The sequence below is a fragment of the Coregonus lavaretus genome (assembly GCF_964263955.1).
Source record: "Coregonus lavaretus genome assembly, chromosome: 3".
Classification (NCBI taxonomy): domain Eukaryota; kingdom Metazoa; phylum Chordata; class Actinopteri; order Salmoniformes; family Salmonidae; genus Coregonus; species Coregonus lavaretus.
Window position 1 is genome coordinate 29,258,453 of NC_139990.1, and position 18,113 is coordinate 29,276,565.

The 18,113-nt window shown below is 43.5% G+C and overlaps 1 protein-coding gene across 1 annotated transcript in view; it reads left to right on the plus strand.

Annotated features, from left to right (window-relative positions):
* Positions 1 to 782: 782 nt before the first annotated feature.
* sdc2 (syndecan 2) overlaps positions 783 to 18,113 on the plus strand; it is a 45,980-nt gene continuing 28,649 nt past the window's right edge. The window contains exon 1 of the mRNA XM_084158406.1: positions 783 to 1,218. Coding sequence (XP_084014532.1) covers positions 1,159 to 1,218 — 60 coding nt within the window. The 5' untranslated portion in view covers positions 783 to 1,158. The remainder of the gene's footprint in view (positions 1,219 to 18,113) is intronic.

Genomic DNA, 18,113 nt, shown 5'->3' on the forward strand with positions numbered 1-18,113 from the left:
AGTTAGTAGCACAATTATAATTTCAAGCTGTCACAGTCATTTCAGTAAAGTACTACTTTGTTACAGGGAAATAATAATATCTGATGATATGTCTGCAGTGATTTAATGGTTATTTATGCCTCTCCATTGGACAGAAGATGCAGATAATTATAACCCACAAATTAAGATGATACATGTTATTATAGTTTACTAATGGTAACTGTACTTTTCTGGAACATTAAACACCTCCCGAGTGGCGCAGTGGTCTAAGGCACTGCATCGCAGTGCTAGCTGTGCCACTAGAGATCCTGGTTCGAATCCAGGCTCTGTCGTAGCCGGCCGCGACCGGGAGACCCATGGGGCGTCGCACGATTGGCTCAGCGTCGTCCAGGGTAGGGGAGGGAATGGCCGGCAGGGATGTAGCTCAGTTGGTAGAGCATGGCGTTTGCAACGCCAGGGTTGTGGGTTTGATTCCCACGTGGGGCCAGTATAAAAAATAATGTATGCACTCATTAACTGTAAGTCGCTCTGGATAAGAGCATCTGCTAAAATGTAAATGTTTTATTATTATGTAGGCTATTAAAAGGTATATCATGTCAGTAAAGTTTATGACTTAAAATAAATGTAGATGCAAGAAATAAGACACTTGATTTGATGGCAATTCATTTGATGGCAGCCCGTTGATACTGTCTGGTGTACAGATAGGCAAAGCTCTTGGCTTGAACAATGCACCCATATGGTCGGAGTTACTGTCAATCATTGCACGAGCTCTCCCTCATGACCTGTATTTCCCGACTCTCTTTGCATATAGCAATGCCGTTGAGTTTCTGTGACATGGCCGAATCTAAGCGCGTTATAACAGAACATCTAACTTGCGTTTCTACTATGCTTCAAGTGCATACAGGCTATTATTAAATTTGGATTCAACTGTGAAACATCCAAGTCAAGTGTCCTACGCAGCAATTTGACTCAAACTATACATTTTTGTAGGAAAAAGTGCTTGGAGGAATAACAAAAAGCAACACGTATCCGGTGGGATTCCATTCTAGAGTAGAGAAACGCGAGGACTTGGAGCGAGGGTGCAAGGGGAGAGGGGGATAGTCACAAACAGAAGAGGAAGGGGAGAGAAGGAGAAAGATTTGGTATTTTGCCGTATCTACACATTTTATTAAAGGAATAATGAGGAACATTTGGATAATTTTGACCCTCGGCATAACAGCCTTTCTCTCGGGGGAAAGGGTAAGTTTTAAAAGCGAACAATGTCGATTTGCTTGGGGGGGGGGAGGTAGCTGGGGAAGCAAACAACTTCTAATCTGGGACCACTCACTCTTTCTTATTTGTTACATTGTAACGTTAGCGTACTCGGAGCAATTGTGACTGTAGTGTATTCCTGTTCTGAATTTGACACATTGTAGCCTATCATATTATAACTTAAGAGCAATGTCAATTCAGTTTCGGCCAGAGGTATTTCTTTAACTGTAGTCAATATAAAATAAATAAAAAAATTATTGGTCTTGGAAACATACTGTACTTGCCCGTCAAGTTTGTTGATGTTGACAATGTTTCAACGTTCAGATTTTGCTTTGAACAGATACATATTATTTTTAGAGTTTGTCTAGTTTAATTTCAGTATTTTAACATCTCCAAAACTCAAATGTCGATGTATGTGGCAGGTTGCTGGTCAAAAATAGAGGAAACCCTTTCTGGATGGAAATGTCAACGAACATCATTTTACAAATCACTGCTTATTATAAGCTATCTGTTATCAGTTTCCCTTTGGGGGTAATAAAACCCAGTCTGGTTCCATTTATGAGGCTTTGTCGTTCAGAATTAATGGCCAATTCATATGTTAACATTGTGAAATGCAAATAAACGCTTTTGCTGCATGTAGCCTATCCAAACTTGCCTAGCCTATTCTTAGCCGCTGGAAGTAGGGGTGTGGAGGGTTCTGCAGCACCCCCTGAAAAAAAATATATATACAAAAAATATGTATTTTGGGGGGGCAAACATTGCTCGGAGAGCAGCTGCCAGTCTGTGCACCTTTTCTGTCACTTTTAGAAAGCAGAGGGCAGAGACAGTGCCATTTGCTCTGCCTGTCAGCTGTTTAGGCATTGCGCCGATTGCTTTGAATTTGATGTTATCATTTGAACTTGGCCTTGTAAGCCTTGTTGTAATCTGATAGCCAGGGGTTCATTTAATTGGGAATTGGGAGGTGGGGAGCCCTCTTTTTTGGTGACCATTAAAAACCAAAAGCTGTTTTATTGCTATTAAAATATAGGTTGTGGTAGCTGTAAGCCTAATTGTTATTTTGATTTATTCGCCCAGTAGGCTAGTGCAATTTTCATTTAATGTAGGGCTATTGGTATGAAAATAAACAACTTGCTATTTAGAGCATTTCCCCAAAATACATGTCTTATTTTTGGCATCAAAGATAATAACAATTGTAGGCTATAACAAATGTGCATTGTCATGCATTGACAGAATGATAATTGAGCACGCAAATAATTAATGATTACCTAGTTGGGCTAACTTTTTTAACTTCTTAATGTAGGCCTACATCATCATCCTCTGCCTGCATCCCTACCTGTAGCCTACCTGCCTCTGGTATAATGCATTTCCACCTCTCACTATATCAGTCTTGCTTGTCCATCTTCCTGAATAAAAAATTAGATATTCTAACAGATCAATCTTGCTGGCACACATCATAAAATATTCCAAAGTTATTTAGCTATAGTGTGGATATATGGCAGTTTTTTTTTGTTTATATAATGAGCACCCAGATGCTGCGTAGGCAACACAATGATATCAGACAGAGACAAGCTGGCCCAGTGAAACATTTCCATGGGCCGCCTCCGCGTTGGCTACTAGGTTGCAATATTAATATTCTCTGAGCAGTCTTGTTAATACAAAATGTTTCAATATTCTCAGAGCAGCCTCGTTCATTGATACAATGTTTCAATATTCTCAGAAACACCTTGTTCATACAATGCTTCAATATTCGCAGAATGTTTCCCTTCCCTGGTGAATAATGCAGAGGCAAGTACAAAAATGAGCTGGGCGCACATATTATAAGGAACATCTCTGAATGCAGAGCAACAATTTTGGTGGGAAGCGCATGAGACAATGACACTGTCATAGTACACTGTATGCACCATTCTACAAGGGTGACTTCATATAGCCTATAGAACAGGGTCTGCAACCTTTTTCATATGAGTGACAATTTACAGTTGATCCTACAATTTCTAAAGATCTGCGTGCCAGTTATGATTTTCATATAAGCATTGAAGGCTACTCAACTGTGCCCAGAAAATGTCTAACTGCCCACAAACAGAATAGCCTAATTCTTGCTGGCTATTAGACAGAGACTCTGTCCATTCAACCAAACGCCACGGAGCTCCACGATGCCTACCTGTACTGAGGCGCTGTCCATTCAGCGGTGCTGAATCACGGGTGTGGCCTTAATGTGTAGATTTTTCTTCATTCCTTGGTCGAGTTTGTTTGTCTTTATGCGTCCTTGTCGATTGTAGGCCTAAGTAATTCCTTCGATGTATGCTTTTTATTTAAATGCGTGTGTAGTTTTCGTAGTTTGCGTTCGTAGTCAACTGTTTTATGCTCTGATTACTTTCACATTGATGTCGGTATTTGAAGTGGGCCTTGATAGCATGTATTATGCATCTATTTCATGTTGCACTGTATGCACTGTGCCACAAGTAGGCTATATTAGTAAATGTAGCCTATGCATGATGAGGTCGAGTAGTACATTGTAGACGCCATTCCACAGACCTTTAAACCTAATACAAACCTAATATTGTGGTCTGGGGGACATTTTGTTTGTTTTTGCTGTTCTCCATATAGCATTTTAGAGTTTTAAAATTGTGTAGAAGTACAGTAAATGAGCTTCAACTGGTGGGTGTATTTCTACACACCCCACTTTGCCATACCATAGGTTTAGCTGAACTGACCCCACTGCCCTCTCCCACCTCCAAACTACGCAGCACCCCCAAACTACTGACCCGCGACTATGAACCTATTCATAAACTAAACCAGGAAAGTAACCTAGCTATAGGCTTATCCCTATGCTACGTTATGTTGTGTTGCTCAGCTCAGTTTACTGTTTTGGTTATCAGAATCAGACACAACTCCAGACAACCCAACAAGATACTGTAATGTTTACATGCATTTTAGTGAGGGCTAAATAAGTTGTTTATGACGCATTTCCATACAGGATTTACCCCAGTGTATTCTCTAAAAGGCTCAGACTTTTCTGTTTCCTTCTACGCGGGCCTCACCCGAGTCTCACTGGGCCATGGCTCTGGTGGACCTGCTCTCACTTGTGGCCAAAGCCAGGCCACTGGTACTTTTCAGCTTGCATTTACATAAAAATGGCTAATTTTGAACTTGAACACCTTCTCAGAAAGCAACTGTTTTGATTATGCAGAGGTTGTTGATTCTGCCCTTCACAATTGCTCACTCTCACCCCTAGCTATGAAAACAATTTCCCTAGTATAAGGGTATAATAATAATAATAATAATAATAATAATAATAATAATAATATGCCATTTAGCAGACGCTTTTATCCAAAGCGACTTACAGTCATGCGTGCATACATTTTTACGTATGGGTGGTCCCGGGGATCGAACCCACTACCTTGGCGTTACAAGCGCCGTGCTCTACCAGCTGAGCTACACGCTTGAGCTACACTAGTGTCTGGTGTCTGGTGTTACAGTCGAAAAGCAGCATTAACATATTAGAAACATGTATGGTATGTTTTAAATGATAGAAGTCCAAACTTACTATTATGTGATTGTTGTTTCTATATCATCATGTTTGGAAAAATATCAGTGAGCATTTGTGTCTTTCATGAATTTGGTGCTGTAACTGAACTCTTATTCCAAGTGCCCGCTGTTTTCTCTGTGGCTTACAGACTTGTCACTTGGCTCCACTCCTCTCTGAACGGTTGTCCAATTAGCTGATTCAAACATCAGTGTTTTAATGAGTCATAGGTTTGCATGAGGTCACCCCCAGACTGCACGTTTTTAATAGATGAACCTCAAAACCAGAAGCCCTTATGTCTGCTTGACTCAAGGTTTCCCTTGGATATGATTGGGGAGAAGTCTCACACCATTGGATACGATTGGGGAGAAACTAAAAGCTCACAAAAACACAAAAGTGGCCATGTTACTGTGCATTTATATTGTTTTGAAGAACGTTGTGATCAGGCAATTGTGAAGAGAGCCTCCCAACCTGTCATTTTCTTTGACCCTTTGGGTTGCATGTAGCCTACCCAGTTATGATCCATGGTTATGTGGGCATGACAACTACAGGCCCAACTGCTCACACATTAATTTCTACAGAACCATGAATGGTTGACTATCATAACCCCCCTCCTCCTCCCTCCCCCTATCAATCTATCGCTTCTCTATCTGTATGTACCCTGCAACAGTGAGAGGCGTATATATCCGCCTCAATGAAACTCGTCATGTGGCATTGATTCTCAATGTTGGCACCCCTGTTGACATGGCAATCAAGTGGTTTGGCTGATAAACACCAGGCAAATCTATGTGTTAATTAGCAGGTTGACGTTTATTGTCATGAATCTGGCCCTGGAGGTAGAACTGAGCGATTTCCGCTAGATGGGCCAGCTGCAAAGTCAAAATTGGCTATATGTGACCGACCGGCTCGATTTTGAAATGGTATATTGGATAAAAGTAGAGACTCAGAGCTAGAAAATGGTATATAATACACTACAGTTGAGGAACATTGGGAAAGTAATTCTGCTTTGAAAGTTGATAAACTTGTAGCCCCACTTTTAAGAAAATGGCCCTTTAATGTTTTCGTACACCTACTGGAGAGCTCTTTGTCTACACCCATTCAGCATCATTCACACCCTCTTAAGCCTTAGCCCCACCCATCTCTTTAAGGATTCACATGTGAGGACATGTGCTAAACTGAGTGAGTACGGTAGTGTACTAAACAACCAAAGATTTCAAGACTAAAGGCTGGTTTATACTACGTCTATTGACATGTCTGTAGACAGGTGTCACAGTGACATCATGAACATTCTATTCTCGTCCGACATCAAACTTGTCGTTGTCGTTATGAAAAAGTATAAACACAAAAATGACAGGCTGCAGGACATCAGCAGCCTGGTGGTCCAAAATAGCATAACTGGTATATTTTAACACCAATAAACCCATCCGTTTAAAAATGAATTTAGTATATGACAATCTAGCAAACCAGGCAACTAAAAGCAACTTTCTAAACAATGTTTTTATTTATTTTTTAGCTTGTTAGCTAGCTAGCTAACGTTAAGTTAGCTGGCTAGCCAGTTCAAATAATGACCATATCATATAGCTGATAATGTCTTAACTTTAGCTAATTTGTATTCATTATTACAGGAAAATAAACTCACAACTAGATCATTATATACAAGTTAATGGCGAGCTAATTACAGAAAATAGATAACTGTTGTGAGTGTAATTAAATAAAAGCAGGGTATTCTACCGGATAATTTCAGAACTTGGCCACTGTCTCGTTGGCCTAACGTTATATCGTAATTTGACTTTGGTGCAGGTCATGTTGTTCTTCACATTACCATCTCTGGTAAACACACTATATCAAATAAACATTTTTTTTTAAACATGCACAGGATACAGAAGGTGTAAACGGTACAGTGAAATGGTTACTTGCATAGTGGAGTCTTTTGTTTAGACATGTAGCTAGCTAGCTAGCAAAACAATTAACCATAATCCCAACTCATAATGCATGAATCTGCAGGTAGCTAAAGCTTACCAACTAGGTTCAATGTTAGCTAGCTAGCAAACATTAGGCTATACAGTTGAAGTCGGAAGTTTACATGCACCTTAGCCAAATACATTTAAACTCAGTTTTTCACAATTCCTGACATTTAATCCTAGTAAAAATTCCCTGTCTTAGGTCAGTTAGGATCACCACTTTATTTTAAGAATGTGAAATGTCAGAATAATAGTAGAGAGATTTATTTCAGCTTTTATTTCTTTCATCACATTCCCAGTGGGTCAGAAGTTTACATACACTCAATTAGTATTTGGTAGCATTGTCTTTAAATTGTTTAACTTGGGTCAAACGTTTCGGGTAGCCTTCCACAAGCTTCCCACAATAAATTGGGTGAATTTTGGCCCATTCCTCCTGACAGAGCTGGTGTAACTGAGTCAGGTTTGTAGGCCTCCTTGCTTGCACACGCTTTTTCAGTTCTGCCCAGAAATGTTCTATAGGATTGAGGTCAGGGCTTTGTGATGGCCACTCCAATACCTTGACTTTGTTGTCCTTAAGCCATTTTGCCACAACTTTCGAAGTATGCTTGGGGTCATTGTCCATTTGGAAGACCCATTTGCGACCAAGCTTTAACTTTTTGACTGATGTCTTGAGATGTTGCTTCAATATATCCACATAATTTTCCTTCCTCATGATGCCATCTATTTTGTGAAGTGCACCAGTCCCTCCTGCAGCAAAGCACCCCCACAGCATGATGCTGCCACCCCTGTGCTTCACGGGTGGGATGGTGTTTTTCGGCTTGCAAGCAACCCCCTTTTTCCTCCAAACATAACAATGGTCATTATGGCCAAACAGTTTTATTTTTGTTTCATCAGACCAGAGGACATTTCTCCAAAAAGTACGATCTTTGTCCCCATGTGCAGTTGCAAACCGTAGGCTGGCTTTTTTATGGCGGTTTTGGAGCAGTGGCTTCTTCCTTGCTGAGCGGCCTTTCAGGTTATGTCGATATAGGACTCGTTTTACTGTGGATATACAGTGAGGGAAAAAAGTATTTGATCCCCTGCTGATTTTGTACGTTTGCCCACTGACAAAGAAATGATCAGTCTATAGTTTTAATGGTAGGTTTATTTGAACAGTGAGAGACAAAAAAATCCAGAAAAAATTATAAATTGATTTGCATTTTAATGAGGGAAATAAGTATTTGACCTCCTCTCAATCAGAAAGATTTCTGGCTCCCAGGTGTCTTTTATACAGGTAACGAGCTGAGATTAGGAGCACACTCTTAAAGAGAGTGCTCCTAATCTCAGTTTATTACCTGTATAAAAGACACCTGTCCACAGAAGCAATCAATCAATCAGATTCCAAACTCTCCACCATGGCCAAGACCAAAGAGCTCTCCAAGGATGTCAGGGACAAGATTGTAGACCTACACAAGGCTGAAATGGGCTACAAGACCATCGCCAAGCAGCTTGGTGAAAAGGTGACAACAGTTGGTGCGATTATTCGCAAATGGAAGAAACACAAAAGAACTGTCAATCTCCCTCGGCCTGGGGCTTCATGCAAGATCTCACCTCGTGGAGTTGCAATGATCATGAGAACGGTGAGGAATCAGCCCAGAACTACACGGGAGGATCTTGTCAATGATCTCAAGGCAGCTGGGACCATAGTCACCAAGAAAACAATTGGTAACACACTACGCCGTGAAGGACTGAAATCCTGCAGCGCCTGCAAGGTCCCCCTGCTCAAGAAAGCACATAGACAGGGATGTCTGAAGTTTGCCAATGAACATCTGAATGATTCAGAGGAGAACTGGGTGAAAGTGTTGTGGTCAGATGAGACCAAAATCGAGCTCTTTGGCATCAACTCAACTCGCCGTGTTTGGAGGAGGAGGAATGCTGCCTATGACCCCAAGAACACCATCCCCACCGTCAAACATGGAGGTGGAAACATTATGCTTTGGGGGTGTTTTTCTGCTAAGGGGACAACTTCACCGCATCAAAGGGACGATGGACGGAGCCATGTACCGTCAAATCTTGGGTGAGAACCTTCATCCCTCAGCCAGGGCATTGAAAATGGGTCGTGGATGGGTATTCCAGCATGACAATGACCCAAAACACACGTCCAAGGCAACAAAGGAGTGGCTCAAGAAGAAGCACATTAAGGTCCTGGAGTGGCCTAGCCAGTCTCCAGACCTTAATCCCATAGAAAATCTGTGGAGGGAGCTGAAGGTTCGAGTTGCCAAAGGTCAGGCTCGAAACCTTAATGACTTGGGTAAGATCTGCAAAGAGGAGTGGGACAAAATCCCTCCTGAGATGTGTGCAAACCTGGTGGCCAACGACAAGAAACGTCTGACCTCTGTGATTGCCAACAAGGGTTTTGCCACCAAGTACTAAGTCATGTTTTGCAGAGGGGTCAAATACTTATTTCCCTCATTAAAATGCAAATCAATTTATAACATTTTTGACATGCGTTTTTTTCTGGATTTTTTTGTTGTTATTTTGTCTCTCACTGTTCAAATAAACCTACCATTAAAATTATAGACTGATCATTTCTTTGTCAGTGGGCAAATGTACAAAATCAGCAGGGGATCAAATACCTTTTTCCCTCACTGTAGATACTTTTGTACCTGTTTCCTCCAGCATCTTCAAATCAAATCAAATTTTATTTGTCACATACACGTGTTTAGCAGATGTTATTGTGGGTGTAGCGAAATGCTTGTTCTTCTAGCTCCGACAGTGCAGTAATATCTAACATTTTCACAACATATACCCAATACACACAAATCTAGTAAGGAATGGAATTTAAGAATATATACATATATGTACAAGCAATGACAGAGTGGCATAGACTAAGATACAGTAGAATATTATAGAATAGAATACAGTATATACAAATTAGATGAGTAGTGCAAGATATGTAAACATTATTAAAGTGACTAGTGTTCCATTTCTTAAAGTGGCCAGTGATTTCAATAGGCATCAGCAGCCTCTAATGTGCTAGTGATGGCTATTTAACAGTCTGATGGCCTTGAGATAGAAGCTGTTTTTCATTCTCTCGGTCCCAGCTTTGTTGCACCTGTACTGACCTCACCTTCTGGAGGATAGCGGGGTGAACAGGCAGTGGCTCGGGTGGTTGATGTCCTTGATGATATTTTTGGCCTTCCTGTGACATCGGGAGCTGTAGGTGTCTTGGAGGGCGGGTAGTTTGCCCCCGGTAATGCGTTCGGCAGACCGCACCACCCTCTGGAGAACCCTGCGGTTGTGGGTGGTGCAGTTGCCGTACCAGGCGGTGATACAGCCCGACAGGATGCTCTCAATTGTGCATCTGTAAAAGTTTGTGAGGTAGAAGAGGCTCTGTTGCGCCTATTTCACCACACAGTCTGTGTGGGTGGACCATTTCAGTTTGTCAGTGATGTGTACGCCAAGGAACTTGAAGCTTTCCACCTTCTCCACTGCGGTCCTGTCAATGTGGATAGGAGGGGTGCACCCTCTTCTGTTTCCTGAAGTCCACGATCATCTCCTTTGTTTTGTTGACGTTGAGTGAGAGGTTATTTTCCTGGCACCACACTCCCAGAGCCCTCACCTCCTCCCTGTAGGTGGTCTCGTCATTGTTGGTAATCAAGCCTACTACTGTTGTGTCGTCTGCAAACTTGATGATTGAGTTGGAGGTGTGCTTGGCCATGCAGTCATGGGTGAACAGGGAGTACAGGAGGGGGCTGAGCACACCCTTGTGGGGCCCCAGTGTTGAGAATTAGCGAAGTGGAGATGTTTCCTACCTTCACCACCTGGGGGCGGCCTGTCAGGACATCCATGATCCAGCTTAATGATGAGCTTAGAGGGTACTATGGTGTTGAATGCTGAGCTATAGTCAATGAACAGCATTCTTACATAGGTATTCCTCTTGTCCAGATGGGATAGGGCAGTGTGCAGTGTGATGGCGATTGCATCGTCTGTGGATATATTGGGGCGGTAAGCAAATTGAAGTGGGTCTAGGGTGACAGGTAAGGTAGAGGTGATATGATCCTTGACTAGTCTCTCAAAGCACTTCATGATGACAGAGGTGAGTGCTACGGGGCGATAGTCATTTAGTTCAGTTATGTTTGCTTTCTTGGGTACAGGAACAATTACATTTACATTTACGTAATTTAGCAGACGCTCTTATCCAGAGCGACTTACAAATAGGTGCATTCACCTTATACCCAGTGGGATAACCACTTTACAATTTTTGTATTTTTTATTGAAAATATAATAAAAAAATAAAAAAATGGTGGGTTGGGGTAAGGGGGGGGTAGGGTTGGGGTAAGGGGGGGGTAGAATGATTACTTTATCCTATCCCAGCTATTCCTTAAAGAGGTGGGGTTTCAAATGTCTCCGGAAGGTGGTGAGTGACTCCGCTGTCCTGGCGTCGTGAGGGAGCTTGTTCCACCATTGGGGTGCCAGAGCAGCGAACAGTTTTGACTGGGTTGAGCGGTGGTGGCCATCTTGAAGCATGTGGGAACAGCAGACTGGGAAAGGGAGAGTTTGAATATGTCTGTAAACACACCAGCCAGCTGGTCTGCGCATTCTCTGAGGACGCAGCTAGGGATGCCGTCTGGGCCGGCAGCCTTGCGGGGATTAACATGCTTAAATGTCTTACTCACGTCGGACACAGAGAAGGAGAGACCACAGTCCTTGGTAGTGGGCCTTGTCGGTGGCACTGTGTTATCCTCAAAGCGGGCGAAGAAGGTGTTTAGCTTGTCTGGACGCTGGTTTTCCTTTTGTAGTCTGTGATTGTCTGTAGACCCTGCCACATACGTCTTGTGTCTGAGCTGTTGAATTGCGACTCCACTTTGTCTCTATACTGATGTTTTGCCAGTTTAATTGCCTTGTGGAGTGAGTAGCTACACTGTTGTATTCTGCCATATTTCCAGTCACCTTGCCATGGTTAATGTGGCGGTTCGCGCTTTCAGTTTTGCGCGAATGCTGCCATCTATCCACGGTTTCTGGTTAGGGTAGGTTTTAATAGTCACAGTGGGCACAACATCACCTATACACTTCCTGATAAACTCAGTCACCGTTTCAGTGTATTCGTCTAAATTATTTTCGCAAGCTACCCGGAACATATCCCAGTCCGTGTGATCAAAACAATCTTGAAGCGTGGATTCCGATTGGTCAGACCAGCGTTGAATAGTCCTTAGCATGGGTACTTCCTGTTTTATTTTCTGACTATAGGAAGGGAGGAGCAAAATGGAGTCGTGGTCAGATTTGACGAAAGGAGGGCGGGGGAGGGACTTATAACCATCCCAGAAGTTCGAATAGCAATGGTCGAGGATTGTAGCAGTGCGTGTACAACAGTTGATATGTTGATAGAACTTCGGCAGCCTAGTCCTCAAATTTGCTTTGTTAAAAATCCCCGGCTACAATAAATGCAGCCTCAGGATATGTGGTTTCCAGTTGACATAAAGTCCAGTGAAGTTCTTTGAGGGCCGTCGTGGTATCGGCTTGAGGGGGGATATACACGGCCGGGACTATAACCAAAGAAAATTATCTTGGGAGATAATACGGTCGGTATTTGATTGTGAGGTATTCTAGGTCGGGTGAACAAAAGGACTTGAGTTCCTGTGTGTTACTGCAATTACACCATGAGTCATTAATCATGAAACCCACCCCTCCGCCTTTCTGCTTCCCGGAGAGATATTTATTCCTGTCTTCGCGATGAACAGAGAACCCATCTGGCTGGACCGATTTCAACAGAATATCCCAAGAGAGCCATGTTTCTGTGAAACAAAGTATGTTACAGGCCTTGATGTCTCTCTGGAAAGAAATCCTTGCCCGGAGCTCGTCGAGCTTGTTAACCAGAGACTGAACATTAGCGTGTAGTATACTTGGAAGCGGTGGGTGGTGTGCGCGCCTCCTAAGTCGAACCAGCATGCCGTTCTGAGTTTCTCTCCTCCGCCGGCAATGTTTTGGGTCAGCCACTGGAATCAGTTCAATTGCAAACAAAGGATCTGCTTCAGGAAAGTCGTATTCCTGGTCGTAATGCTGGTGAGTTACCGCCGCTCTGAAATCCAATAGTTTTTCCCGGCTGTATGTAATGATACAAAATACTTTCTGAGCTAATAACGTAAAAAATAATACATAAAAACAAAATACCGCAACGTTTCCTAAGAGCTAGTCGCGAGGCCGCCATCTTCGTCGGCGCCAGGATATGAGTCTATCGCTCACAAGGTCCTTTGCTGTTGTTCTGGGATTGATTTGCACTTTTCGCACCAAATATGTTCATCTCTAGGAGACAGAACGCGTCTCCTTCCTGAGCGGTATGACGGCTGCGTGGTCCCATGGTGTTTATACTTGCGTACTATTGTTTGTACATATGAACGTGGTACCTTCAGGCGTTTTGTCAAGCAAAGAGGCACTGAGTTTGAAGGTAGGCCTTGAAAGACATCCACAGGTACACCTCCAATTGACTCAAATGATGTCAGTTAGCCCATCAGAAGCTTCTAAAGCCTGGAATTTTCCAAGCTGTTTGACGGCACAGTCACAGCCTGGAATTGTGATACAGTGAATTATAAGTGAAATAATCTGTCTGTAAACAATTGTTGGAAAAATTACTTGTGTCATGCACAAAGTAGATGTCCTAACCGACTTGCCAAAACTATAGTTTGTTAACAAGAAATTTGTGGAGTGGTTGAAAAACGAGTTTTAATGACTCTGTGATGAGGTGGTGTTGAAGGAGTCAGGCGCAGGAGGGTAAATCACAGAATAACAGGCTTTAATCCGCAAAATACAGGTTTACGCAGAAATGCGTCAAACATACTCCAGGGCACAAAACAGGCGCACTGGAAAATACAAGGCACACGGGAAAATACTCCCATCGATACAAAATACACGAGCTCCACCGAGCTTCACTAACCACCACAATAAACAATCACCCACACAGACAAGGAAGCAGAGGGAACACTTATACAATGACTAATGAGGGAATAAGGACCAGGTGTGTGTAATTGAAGACAAGACAAATGGAGTGATGATAAATGGATCGGCAGTAGCTAGTAAGCCGGTGACGCCGAACGCCGAAACCTGCCCAAACAAGGAGGGGAGGCAGCCTCGGCGGAAGTCATGACAGTACCCCCCCCCCCCCCCCCCCAGACGTATGGCTTCAGCAGCGCGCCGACCCCGGCCTCTGGGACAGCCAGGAGGACGCGGAGCAGGGCGAGCCGGATGGCGACGGTGGAAATCCCGTAATATGGAGGGATTGAGGATATCCCTCACCGGGACCCAGCACCGTTCCTCCGGACCGTCTCCCACTCCACGAGATACTGAAGGCCCCCCACCCGATGCCTCGAATCCAGGATGGAACGGACAGAGTACGCCGGGGCCCCCTCGATGTCCAGAGGAGGTTGAGGGACCTCCCGCACCTCAGACTCCTGGAGCGGACCAGCTACCACCGGCCTGAGGAGAGACCCATGAAATGAGGGGTTAATATGGTAATCAGGGGGGAGTAATAACCTATAAGTGACCTCGTGGACTCTCCTCAGGACTTTGAACGGCCCCACAAACCGCGGGCTCAGCTTCCGGCAGGGCAGGTGGAGGGGCAGATTCCGGGTCGAGAGCCAGACCCGATCCCCAGTACAAAGACGGGGGCCTCACTGCGGTGGCGGTCAGCGTTGGCCTTCTGACGACGCACGGCACGTTGGAGGTGAATGTGGGCAGCATCCCACGTCTCCTCCGCGCGCCAAATCCAGTCATCCACCGCAGGAGCCTCGGTCTGGCTCTGGTGCCACGGTGCCAGAACCGGTTGGTAACCTAGAACACACTGGAAAGGCGTTAGGTTAGTGGAGGAGTGGCGGAGAGAGTTCTGGGCATATTCTGCCCACGGCCACTCCCCCGGCCGGTCCTGGCAGTAGGACCGCAGGAACCTACCCACGTCCTGATTTACCCGTTCCACCTGCCCATTACTCTCGGGGTGGAACCCAGAGGTCAGGCTGACCGAGACCCCCAGACGTTCCATGAAGCCTTCCAGATCTTGGACGTGAACTGGGGACCTCGGTCAAACACTATATCCTCTGGTACCCCGTAGTGCCGGAAGACGTGTGTAAACAGGGCCTCCACAGTTTGCAGAGCCGTGGGGAGACCGGGCAGAGGAAGGAGGCGGCAGGCTTTAGTAAAGCGGTCCACAACGACCACAATAAACAATCACCCACACAGACAAGGAAGCAGAGGGAACACTTATACAATGACTAATGAGGGAATAAGGACCAGGTGTGTGTGATTGAAGACAAGACAAATGGAGTGATGATAAATGGATCGGCAGTAGCTAGTAAGCCGGTGACGCCGAACGCCGAAACCTGCCCGAACAAGGAGGGGATGCAGCCTCGGCGGAAGTCGTGACATTCTCCAACCTCCAAGTGTATGTAAACTTCCAACTTCAACTATAACTAGCAATGCAAATGGCTCTGATATGCTAATAATATTACTACACAGATCATACACGTAAAGTTAGTTAACAAACCAGCCAGCTAACATTAGCTAGCTAGCTAACAGTACTCTTTAACTTGCAATGATAATGACTTTCTGACAAAATTAGAAACTTATAATATCTGAAAATGTAGCTAGTTAGACTCTCTTACCCGTATACATGGATGAACGCTTCTCCCTCTCTGTCACGGATGCCATAGTTGCCCTTAGTTTGAAGATGTATTCCGAAGACAGGTGTTTTATACAACATCCTTCTGTGTATTCTCTTTACGACTCCCTCAGCATATTTACAATCAAATACCAGAATTTTCTCCATCTCCTTAGCTATCATACTCTGCTTCCACTGGACATTCCACTGATTTCAAAACTCGCTCCTCCAGAAAGTGGAGAGCATTAGCAACACAGTTCTTCGTGATATCTTTCAAAAAAGCTGTGTTAGAAAGGATTACCTACACATACTGAGCAGCTCATGTTATAGAAAGAAGCGTGCTACATGGCAGACCAATCTGAACTTATCTCTCAGCTTGTCCAGCCCATCCATTTTCTCAGCCAATCATGGCTAGCGGGAAGATTTCTGTCTTTTTCCGTGGCTAAACCAACTAGGCTCATCATTTGACAATTGTATTCGTATTTACAGATGGCATACAAGTTTGTTATTAAGGCACATGAAAGTTCACATGTTCCAGAAGGCATTTCTGTCCCAAAACGCATTTTGATAAATAATTTACATTCAAATGCCTCTCCTGTGAAGTAGTGACGTGCGACATACACCTAGTTTCGTGAAACTAGTCACATATCGTAAAAAATCATGAAAACTAAAATGAGGTTTTTGGTCTAAATTTAAGGTCAGGGTTAGGCATTAGGGTTAGCGTGTGGTTAAGGTTAGGGCTAGGGTTAGGTTTAAAATAAGTTTTTATGACTTTATGACTGTGCCAACTAGTGACCACTCAGTAGAGCTGCCTCCAGGGCAAGATTCATGACAATAAATGCCAACCTGCTGTCAATTACCATATGCCATCAAGCACAGTCGGTACTGTACCCATTCGATAAGACATGTCAGCTACATGGACTATACAAGGTGTCAAGCGTTCGACAGGTCTGCTGGCCCATGTTGACTCCAATGCTTCCCACAGTTCTGTCAAGTTGGCTGGATGTCCTTTGGGTGGTGGACCATTCTTGATACACACGGGAAACTGTTGAGAGTGAAAAACCTAGCAGCGTTGCAGATCTTGACACAAATCGGTGCACCTGGCACCTACTACCATACCCTGTTCAAAGGCACTTAAATCTTTTGTCTTGCCTATTCACCCTCTGAATGGCACACATACACAATCCATGTCTCAATTGTCTCAAGGCTTAAAAATTATTCTTTAACCTGTCTCCTCCCCTTCATCTACACTGATTGAAGTGGATTTAACAAGTGACATCAATTAGGGATTATAGGTTTCACCTGGATTCTCCTGGTCAGTCTATGTCATGGAAAGAGCAGGTGTTCTTAATGTTTTGTACACTCAGTTTATATAGGGAATAGGGTGCCAATTGGTACACAGCCATAGTCGAGGGTGATCTATAATGCCCTGACCGGTCCCCATCTGTGATTTTATTTCAGTGACTTTTTACGTTTTTAAGTGGTTATTTCCTGGAACCCGGATGCAAGACAGTTGGGCCCTAGCTATGTTTTGGTGTCCACTAGTTTCCAGATATAGGAACCTGTAATTTGTGTCATGTATTGGTGGGAACCGTGGGTGTTCACCTCCTTTCAAATGGGTGATTAATGTCAGGCTAATGCTGTCTCAGTGTCTGAAGCAGGACCTCACAGGAATGACTCCGAAAGGGCCTTGGCCATGTAATCTTGGGACACTCAAGGACAATGAGTGGGGAAAACCTCAAAAGTGGAGTGGAATTTCAGTGTTATCTATACACTTAGAGGGACTTTGTATCTAACAAAATAGGTGATTGTTTACTATCTGTATATCATAAAGCATTACACATCTATAAGCACACCATCAAAGCATGAATACTTAAATTAAGTTGTAATAATGCTATGTAGCTATAAAGCAATGTTTATGATGTGCTTATGAATTGTATTGTATGCTTTATGATCCCGTGCCATTAAATAACACTGGCACGAAATCAAGGGGGTCAGGGGAGATGTATCCATGGATAGAACTAAACAGCACATCAGAGCTTCATTTGTTGTTCATTTGTTTTGTGTTCACTGATTAAGTAATGTTGTGCCCGAGTAGCACAGGCTGCTAGCTGACCGCTGGATCACCCCAAACTCCTGCCAGCTCCTCACCTGAGGCGCTTTGGCTTCGGCATTAAAGAAGACAGTAACAACAAACTGCATTAACTAGCAGGCCCAGAACCACAGATGCCAGGCCTTTTTTATTTCCTAGTTATACCATTTTCAACCAACTTTATTGAAATTCCTGTAGATTCTTACGACTTTTCTGAATATTTTGACTGGAATATTTGTACACTTTTATAAAAGTAAACTATTTAAGAAGTGCATCATCTCTAATTTAAGGCATGATGAATAAATAAAATGTGTGTCTGCAGTGGACAAAATATTATATTTCCTTAGGATGGGATGGAACATTCTAGTCTTTATCTGGGAGCAGCCTTTTAGGTACATACAGACACATAGAAACCGAGGCTAAGTTTGTTGGCTGCGTTTTTACAAACCTACCACACATCAAATCAACGTCTATTGGTCGCGTACACAGTTTAGCAGATGTTATAGCGGGTGCAGCTAAATGCTTATGTTACTAGCTCCTAACAATGCAGTAAAATGTCAACAAGTACACAAATGTATACAGTACCTGTCAAAGGTTTGGACACACCTACTCATTCAAGGGTTTTTCTTTATTTTTACTATTTTTTACATTGTAGAATAATAGTGAAGACATCAAAACTATGAA